The sequence below is a fragment of the Monodon monoceros genome, unplaced genomic scaffold (genome assembly GCF_005190385.1).
Source record: "Monodon monoceros isolate NGI ecotype Baffin Bay Population unplaced genomic scaffold, NGI_Narwhal_1 Super_Scaffold_7, whole genome shotgun sequence".
NCBI lineage: Eukaryota > Metazoa > Chordata > Mammalia > Artiodactyla > Monodontidae > Monodon > Monodon monoceros.
Window position 1 is genome coordinate 96,081,438 of NW_021703784.1, and position 10,049 is coordinate 96,091,486.

At 44.0% G+C, this 10,049-nt stretch overlaps 1 protein-coding gene across 1 annotated transcript; it reads left to right on the forward strand.

The window, feature by feature from the left end:
* The first annotated feature begins 8,889 nt into the window (after window positions 1–8,889).
* Window positions 8,890–9,832, forward strand: LOC114887612 (olfactory receptor 9I1-like). The gene is given in 2 exon segments (XM_029209399.1): window positions 8,890–9,345; window positions 9,347–9,832. Coding segments are annotated over 2 exon segments (942 nt in total).
* The last annotated feature ends 217 nt before the right edge of the window (window positions 9,833–10,049 follow it).

A 10,049-nucleotide genomic window follows, 5' to 3' on the forward strand; every position in this document is an offset into this window, starting at 1 on the left:
GAGAAGAACATAGAACTATCTACTCCCATCCCCCAAATGAGATTAAATTATGGTTGGAGCTGCCAGACAGGACAAAGTTTGAGTGGGAAGAAACTGAGAAAGCTAACTCTGCAGGGGCCCTTTTCCGAAGGTTTCTCTCTTCTGGGACTCAGAGAAGACTGATTAGAAGCTTAGGGCCCGATTAGAGCACCTCAGTCAGTGGCTAATCCCCCTGCCCCGGTTTTCTAATTGCCTTCACGGAGCACCCAGCCTAGGACAGAGATCCAGGCACCTATGAACGGGTGCTGCCGTGGATGTTGGAGCTTATGAGCCGCAGGGGCTGAAGCTGTTTATTCCTCTCATGCCCCCAAAGCACCATTTGGACATCACATGTACTCCCACCCAGCCTAGTCATCCAGGGAGGGACCTCTTGGCTCTGCTGAAGGTAAGTGTGGCCAAGTTAGATCAGACAGAAAATGAACCACAGTCCAGATTCGAAAAGTACTTGACAAGCTGAACGTTGGTTTCCTCTCATCTAAAAAGGGTTTATCTCTTTTTTTTTCTTTAGAGAGTAGGGTCAAAGCTAGTGTGGTTTGTGAGGGAGCACAATGTACCGGGAGTTATTAGTTTTGCTTCCTCTTGCGGTGATGCAAGACACTTAGCGTCTCTGGGTCTCAGTTTCCTCATTTATACCATGGCACTGAAAATGCATCGCATACCTGCTTCAGGTGACTGTTTTTAGGATCAGAAGAGACAAGGTAGGTGAGACTATATGGAAGACTATGGAGGCTATTTCAAGTAAGGGCTTACACTGAGAAAAAGGAAAGAGCAAGAAGCAACTCTTGTTGAATCTCTAAGAAATTTGTAAAATTCTGGCAGATATTTGGAATGTGATGGTATTGACATTACAGAGAAAGTTGGAAACTGCAGGTAGGCTCTAAAACAGAATGAGCTCCTTTGTGGGAGAATAATTTCCCCATCATTGGAATTGTTCCAGCTCCATAAAGATTGGTCAGAAAGGGTCACCATTAGCTCAAAGGCCAGCCATCAGAGATGCCCGAGACAGGATTTCTGCTGTGGGTGGGAGGTAAATCTCAGATTCCTGCAGTTGAGAGATCGTGAAACTACTTTCTATGAGTGCTCACTAAGCCCCACGAAAGCATAGAGAACTGAGGTCTTTCTTTTAGGACTGGTCAGCTGGGCACTGACTTTGGGAGAAGCTCTAAGGATGTTAGGAGGTGTAAAAACCCCATCCAGGGCTTCCTTGGTGGCGCAGTGGTTGAGAGTCTGCCTGCCGATGCAGGGCACACGGGTTCGTGCCCCGGTCCGGGAAGATCCCACATGCCTCGGAGCGGCTGGGCCCGTGAGCCATGGCCGCTGAGCCTACGCGTCCGGAGCCTGTGCTCCGCAACGGGAGGCCGCGACAGTGAGAGGCCCGCGTACCGCAAGAAACAAACAAAAAAACAAAAAAAAACCCATCCAGAGCTAAAGAGACCTCACGCTTTGTAAGGCTGGTTCTGTCCAGGTATTCCCATCACCAGAACTCCTCTCCCCTCCCAATCCCTTTAAGGGGGCGGGCACAGTTCACCTTTTCTCACCACTCTGAGAGGCAGAGGGCTTGAGTACTTCTGGGCGACAGAAAAGCTGTGCTAAGACTCCAAAAAGGTGAAGCAGCTTGAGCAGTAGAAAGAGTGTCTTGTCAGGCTGCAGGAGATCCGTCACTCCCAACATTTTGCATTGGTGTTTGCTTCTGGGAAAGACCCTCCTCATCTTGGGGCCTTTTTTCCCCATCTCTACTTCATCTGCCTGAAGGCAAAAGGGCAGAACCGTGACCTTTAGAAACACCTTCAAGTTGCAGGATTCTACCGCACACTCTGTCCAGTGAGCAGATGAGGCCGAGTGAGCAGGCGTTGGTGAAGGAGAAGAGTAAAAGATTTGAGGTCAGTGTTTGGACAGAATTTATATGCCATTCTGGAAGTTTCTTGTAGGATCACAAAGTGAGGATGATCTCGAGATTTCAACTTTTCAGATCTCCCCACGCCTCCACCTCCCGTCTTCAGGCAGGGCATCTGTATCACTATAACCCCCAAGCTGAGGGATTGGGTGGTGCGGTGGAAAGGGCTCTGGATCTCAGTTGTGGCTGCTTTTCTTTCTAGCTATGTGACCTTTGGACAAATCTGTTGACCTCTCTGAGTCCCCACTTTCCTCACCTCAAAATGGGTTATGTGAGAGTCAGATGGGATAATAGGAGTACAATGTTTTAAAGTGAGGGATCATGAAAGTCATGTGTAATTCGGGGGAGGGAGGAGTTCACACCTTCCATTATATGCAACAGAACCAATGTTTGTTGAGAACACAGGCCTTCTCATTTCGTCCTCGCAGCGCTCCTGTGACTTGGGTAGTAGTCATGTCCATCTTAGAGGTGAAACAGCTGAAGTCCAGATAATTTACATGGCTGGCTGGAACTTGACCTCACTGTGCTAGAACTTCAAAATATTCTGGTTCCATGACACCATGCTGGTCCTGCCTTTCTGCTATTTTCAGTGGGCCTTGCTGGAGAATACTTTCCTATGTATTTCTAAGTTTAAATTCAGCTAGTAAATGACCTATTAAAGTTTTCCGCCAAACAAGTTTCTGGGGAAAAGGGGAGCTCTTGAATAGTCTATTTTTATCTCTAGATTGAGCTACTTTTTACCTGAACACAGAGTGTTGGTGGAAGAAACTACTTTTTTTTTTTTTTTTTTCACCACTCAAGCATCCTTAGGACCCGAGTCCACCCTGACACTTGGAGTGGCAAAGCACCTTGTGCCTCGTTCCTTTATTCCTTTTTCCTCTTCAAGTTACCACAGACAGATGATGCTGGCTCTGTTCTAGGGGCACAGGGAGGATCACTGTCATCTAATGTCTGCTTAGCTCTATGTGTACATCACTGCATCCCCAGTGGACAGTGTAATGCTGGGCACAGAATATAAAGGCAGGTCCTTCAGAAACCTTTGTTGCATATTTCCAGCTGAGAACAAAGGCTACACAATTTTAGGCACATCATACAAACTTTTATATCTTACCATTTTAAAATATCTTTAACCCTGACTTGGAGGATCTAAGTGGATTAGTTTTGTGGAGCTATATAAATGCTTTTCAGATCCATGGCTCTGTATTTTCCACAGTATGTGCTATGATAAAGCTGGTGTCTGGGCCCTTATAACAATCCCTTCCAAGTGCAAACTTATTACTTTGAGAATCATCTTCCCATAGATTTTTCTCGATTAATCCATACTTAGCCTCTTGGCCCCTAGTCCAGTGTTTTCTCTGCTCTGAGATACAGGTGGGGCATCTGCCGGACTTCTTCTCTTCTGAAACCCTCCTTAGTTTTCTGAAATTTAGTGGTGGTTTTGGGGAGGCTAATAAAATCCCAAAGAGCAAACAGTCTCATGGTCTTTCTCCTTCAGCTTTGGAATGTGTGAATTAGATGTCTATGTGTGTTTACTATTGACTGACATAAAAATGAAGCTGTGGGTCTTGAGCAGACATGACTAATGTGGGGGAAAGATAACCTAGAGTTAGTGGTTCACCAGGAAGTGTCTGGAAGTGAAATATTTCTGTGCCCAATCAACAATTAGATAACAGGGCTTCCCTGGTGGCACAGCGGTTAAGAATCTGCCTGCCAACGCAGGGGACATGGGTTCGATCCCTGGTCCTGGAAGATCCCACGTGCTGTGGAGCAACTAAGCCCGTGCACCACAACTACTGAGCCCGCGTGCCACAACTACTGAAGCCCGCATGTCCTAGAGCCCGTGCTCCACAACAAGAGAAGCCACCGCAGTGAGAAGCCCGTGCGCCACAACAAAGAGGAGCCCCCGCTCGCCACAACTAGAGAAAGCCCGCGTGCAGCAACAAGGACTCAACGCAGCCAAAAATAAAAATAAATAAATTTATTTAAAAAAACATGACAGTTGGATAACAGAACACTGAGAATGCGAAATGCTGACATTGATCAGTACTGTGGCATTAATGATGCCATTAAGGATTCCCTTTCTTCCTGTGCATCCTTAAAACCCAGCAATTTCAACTGTTCTGTGGGCTTCAAAAACAGGAAACTGCTGCTTCAGTGTCCCATTCATATTTCCCCAGCAACTTAGCTTATCTAAATTGCCTGGGACTAAATATTTTCCTCTGCGGCCACACCGATCTCCATGGTTCTTCTCCCTGCCTAGAGACTTTGTGCAGCCACTGTTGGTTTTCTTTAATCATAATTATTAGGAAGCTGATTGGCTGTTCTATCTAGAATCATCAATTCTTTTGGACCAGTTCAGGAGTTTAGACAAGGTATCACAAGGCAAGCTGGAACTCTTCTTGGAGAGAACGAATTTTCCGGCTCCTCTGAAGATCAGCGAACACTTGGCAACCTTGATTTTCTTTAACATTTTCCTTTGCCTATTGAAAAATGGATGTACCTGATGCTAAAAAGGATCACGTTAATGTGCGTTATGGGTTAGGAGACCCTGCACGCTTCTCACTGTGCCTCAAAATGCAGTCCCAGGTCACTAACTTAGAATTTGGGTTTATGAAGATTTCAGGAACTGGCTACAGTAGCAAAGACCTTGAGACCCCCCCCACCCCGAGCTTTCCACTTTCTCCCTTGAGCATCTGCCTTCCTTCATCATCCACAGATGGGTCTGATTTAGGCTGACCCACTGTTCGTGCGCTGCCTTTCCTGAACCCATTTGGCAAAGTCCTCTGGCAGCACTGTGATTGGTCTGATGCGGATACGGCTGATCATTCAGATGATCCTGGCTTTGGGCAAACAGGTGATTTTATTTTGTCCTGATTTATTCATCGATATCTCTTTCCAAAAGAGACTTCAAGTGGCTTATAAAAATGCATGACATGCAACAAGATAAAATAAATAAAAACTGAGGAGTGAGACTTGGACAAAGGGAAAGTACAGATGGGAAATGATGAGGAACCAGGAGCAAGTTTGTTTCACGTGACTTTTGTCTTGACACTCAAACCTGTACTGGAGGTGATGGTTCCTTCTTGGCTGCACACTCTTTTTTTCTTTTTTTTTTTTTTACATTTTTATTGGAGTATAATTGCTTTACAATGGTGTGTTAGTTTCTGCTTTATAACAAAGTGAATCAATTATACCTATACATATGTTCCCATATCTCTTCCCTCTTGCATCTCCCTCCCTCCCACCCTCCCTATCCCACCTGTCCAGGCGGTCACAAAGCACGGAGCTGATCTCCCTGTGCTATGCGGCTGCTTCCCACTAGCTATCTATTTTACGTTTGGTAGTGTATATATGTCCATGCCTCTCTCTCGCTTTGTCCCAGCTTACCCTTCCCCCTCCCCATATCTTCAAGTCCATTCTCTAGTAGGTCTGTGTCTTTATTCCTGTCTTACCCCTAGGTTCTTCATGACATTTTTTTTCCCTTAAATTCCATATATATGTGTTAGCATATGGTATTTGTCTTTCTCTTTCTGACTTACTTCACTCTGTATGACAGACTCTAGGTCTATCCACCTCATGTACACTCTTGATTAGAGTTTGATTCTGATGGTAGCCCTGTGCACCTCTTCTACCCTCCCATCCCTGCAGGTGAGACAAGACCAATAAAGATGACGCTGCAAAAAGGAGAACATGTGCAGTGTTTTCAGAACTGGGGTCATTTTCCAAAATCTATATTTAACTTATGTTTACTCTCCTCTTTGCCAAAACACAGAGAGTAATGTATCTAAAGCCTTGAAAAATTTCTGGTACTCACTAGAAGTTAACTCATTATTACCATACTTGTGAGAAGTGCGATAGCTGTTGGGAGCATGGCCTTGGAGTCCAGCAGACCTTGGTTCAAATCCCAGCCTGGTGGTTTACCTAGCACCAAATTACAAATTAAGTAATTTGATTAACCAAATTACTTAACCTCTGCAAGCCTCTATTTTCCAGTCTATAAATAAGGATAATAACAATATCTGGCATTGGGGGATTGTGAAAAGTCAATGAGGCCGTTTATGTAAAACGCCTAGAACAGTAGCTCACCCAAAGGGAGTGCTGTTTTAGTGCCATTCTTCATTATTGTTATTAATACATGCCCTTTCCCTCTCTCACGGGACTTTTAAGAAAAGAAGAGAACCACCAAGTTGTAGAGCAAGATGCAGTGTTTGAGGTTAGTGAGAGCAGCCTTCTCACGTGAGGACACGGGCCCGTAGATGGGAAGATAGTTGCTTGAGTTTACATAGTACATCAGTGGCAGACAGCAGATGTAACTTCGGGCCTCCAGGTGCTGCTTCCAGCCTTCCTACCATATACTCTCCCTGGCTCACCATAATCAGCGGCCCCTCCCCCACCATGACACTCTGCTCCGAAGGAGACTAGTCCCGCTCTTTCAGAGGAGATCTAAAAGTGTCTCTTAGGGGAGTGGTAGGTTGAGGTGGGTCTCCCGACTTGTGCCTCTCTAGCTGGGGTTGCCTGGAACTCGGCTAGTGTCTCACTTCCTGGGTCAGAGTCATGAGCCGTATGTCGGTTCATGGAAGCACAATGCATTTAGAGCCAAAGTCCTGGTGTGGTCTTGGGACAGTTGGTTTAACCATTTGAGCCTCATTGGGCTCGGTAACAAAATGAGCATCAATGAAATTTCTGAATGTCAGAACAAACTAGTGGCTGAAAACTCATTTTTGTAACAGTTACATGTATTGAGTATTTACCCTGTACTAAGCACAGCTTGTATTTCCATGAGTTATCTCTTTACCTCCCATAGCACAGCAGTACTGTTATTGCTGTTGCATGGGTATTTAGTCTAAGATGCTAGAGGTCAAGCACCTTGCCCAAGGTCATACAAACAGAAATGACTGAGTTTGGAACAAGCTCTGTCTGTCTTCAGGGCCCATTTTCTTAGCCACTGTGCTATATTGTTGGGATTCCAGTCTTCCCTTTACATTGAGTGATGGTAGGCTGATTACTGAGCCTCTAACGCCTTAGGGACTTCTCTCTGTATTAGGAGGTTGACACTTCTGAACAAAGTTGCCTTGAGAGTGTTTCACAAGGACCGGAAGAACTCTGTAGGTTGTGTAATGGAAGTGGAGTGATCCATTGCTGGTGTCTTCATTTTCTATTGTTTGTGGATAAATGATGTGTGCAAATAAGCATGAATAGTTACCTGATCCCTATCATATCTGATGAAATATCACCTTTTCAATGAACCTTCCCTGATGATCCTATTTAATACCCCTCTCCATACTTTGGATCTCCCAAAGCTCTGTGTGTGTGTGTGTGTGTGTGTGTGTGTGTGTGTGTGTTTCATAGCACTTATCTTCTATCATGGTAAAAAATATACTTCTTTTTTAAAAAAAAAAGCAAACATATTTTGTATATGCCTTGCTCTTCTGCTAGAATGACCACACCACAAGGGAAAGATCATTGTTTGTGTTTTGTTCCAAGCAACCAGAAGAGTGCCTAATGCATTGTAAGTTCTCAACAGATTCTTATTGAATAATTAAATGAACATACTCTCTGTCTCTTTTTCTCCCCCTTTGGTCAAGATGATTTGTGTGAATTCCAAGAACACAGCGAGTTATTGTTGTGGTTGAAAGTCAGTATTATATTGGGCCCTAAGGTAAAAAAAAACTCCTAAATATTTACATTATCAGGAACTCAGTGGGGGAGGGGTAAACACCAGATGTTGACGTTTATTTCATCATTAGATCAGGTTTTGCCGAACATTGGTGAAAGTTTCATTTTCTTATTTATCTAAAATCCTATGAGATCTTTCTCAAATTCAGTTTTTGTTTCAAGGATGGAAGGAGGACAAAAACAATCACCTTTGAAGTCCACATTCAGTATTTCCATTACCCCAACTGATCAGCATCCAAAGGTACTGAGACAAGATTGTCTAAATGCCTGGCAAGAGCTTCATCTCTATTAGAATTCTAAACTCGATGTGATGGCTTTGTCTCTTAAGGAGCTTTGTCCGCTAATTCTGGAATGGCTTGATTCGTGATTCTTACTGACTGATAATGATCTGGCATTTTAAAATAATGGGACTGTTCCTTTGGAATAAGTGAACCTGGAAACCAGGCCATGTTGCTTGGCAGAAAGAGAGAGGAAGAAGACACTTGGCAGGCAACAGGCTGTAGAAATTCCAACAGTGCTTGCTCTTCACAGCTCTGTCTTGTATCCAAGCCCATTGGGTTCACGTGCACATCAAAACAACCACAAAGAAAGAGTTGATATTGGGACTCCAGGGGGCTGTGGACTTGGAGATAAGAAGATTCCAGAGTATGCATGAACCTAGAAGCATGTTACATTATTGCAGAATTTAGAAAAAAATAATTCTAAGTGTGTGAATTGGACCAAGTGTTAGGTACAGTATATAAGTGATGTCCTTCACAGTAATATTGTGACATTGGCATTGACATTCTCATTAAGCCAACAAGGAGACTGAGGTTCAGAAAGTTGAATTAACTTGCCCAAGGTCTCAAGGGATGGGAACCTTGGTCTGATATCAAAGCCCATGTCCTTAGTTCTATACCATTAGGTTTTCTCCAACAAAGTGGTATTTTCTGGCTTTTCAGTGAGACTAATGAAGGTTTCCAATTTGCCACCTGTAAGAAGCTAGAAAATGTCTAAGGATTTGAGTTCTAGCTCTGACTTTGCCTCTTTACTATGAAGTCATGCACTAGTCACTTTACCTCTTTGACCCTCATATTCTTCTCTCAAAAGTGGGATTAACAATATATGCTTCCAAGGATCTCTGAAAGATCAAATGCAATAAAGTTTGTAAAAAATGTAAAATGAGTTACAAATCTCAAAGATTATTATCATTACTGAAAATGATCAAATCAAGCCACGCTCACCTTATTTTATCTTCAATGAGATTTAATTTTTTTATTTCAGTGGGCAATTTAGGATTCATGGCAGAAAATGGCACTGTGGTGACAGAATTCATTTTGATGGTGCTCCCGCTGTGGGCAGAGCTGCAGATGGGTCTCTTCTTTGTGTTTCTGGTCCTTTATCTCGTCACCGTAGGAGGCAACCTGGGGATGATAGTGTTGATTCAGAGTGACTGTCGCCTCCAGACCTCCATGTACTTCTTCCTCAGCCACCTTTCCTTCCTGGACATTTGCTACTCTTCTGTTATTGTCCCTCAGTTGCTGGAGACCTTGGGTACTGATAAGATGGTCATCACCTTTGAGCGCTGTACCACCCAGTTCTTCTTTTTCACACTCTGTGCTAGTACTGAATGTTTCCTTTCAGCCATGATGGGCTATGACCTCTATGTGACCGTGTGTAACCCTCTTCTCTATGCCACTGCCATGCCACCTCAGACCCGCCTGCGGCTGGTGGCTAGGGCATATGGTGGTGCCATGGGTCAATTCTGTGATCCGCACTGGGTGTACCTTTTCCATCTCCTTCTGTAAGTCCAACCATATGGATTTCTTCTTTTGTGACCTCCCACCTCTGCTGAAGCTTGCCTGTAGTGAGACCAGACCACGAGAACGGGTGATCTACCTCTTAGCTTTCTTGGTCATTACAACCAGCGTTTCAGTGATTTTTATATCCTACCTGTTCATCATTCAGGCTGTTCTGAAGATTTGTTCAGCTGGTGGCAAAGCCAAGCCTTTCTCTACCTGTGCTTCTCACATAACTGCAGTGGCTCTTTTCTTTGGGACACTGATATTCATATACCTGAAGGGTAACATGGGAAAATCCCTTGGAGAGGACAATATTGCATCAGCATTTTACACTGTGGTCATCCCTATGCTGAACCCAATGATCTCCAGCCTGAGGAACAAGGAAGTGAAGGAGGCTCTGAAGAGAGTTCTCAACAGGATGGAGGTTTCCCAAGTAGAGTAAGACTTGAGCTCCATCAATTCAGAAGTTCCTGTAAATCATCCTTTGGGCTTTTGGCTTGTCCTCTTAACCCAGGAACCAGATCTCATAATTACAAAAACATACTGAGGCAAAAAAATGTAGATTTAGTTTCCAGGGATTTCTTTATTAGCTCTATGACTTTGAGCCAGATATTCCCTTCCTCAGTTATCACATCAGTAAAAATTGCCTTGCTATGATT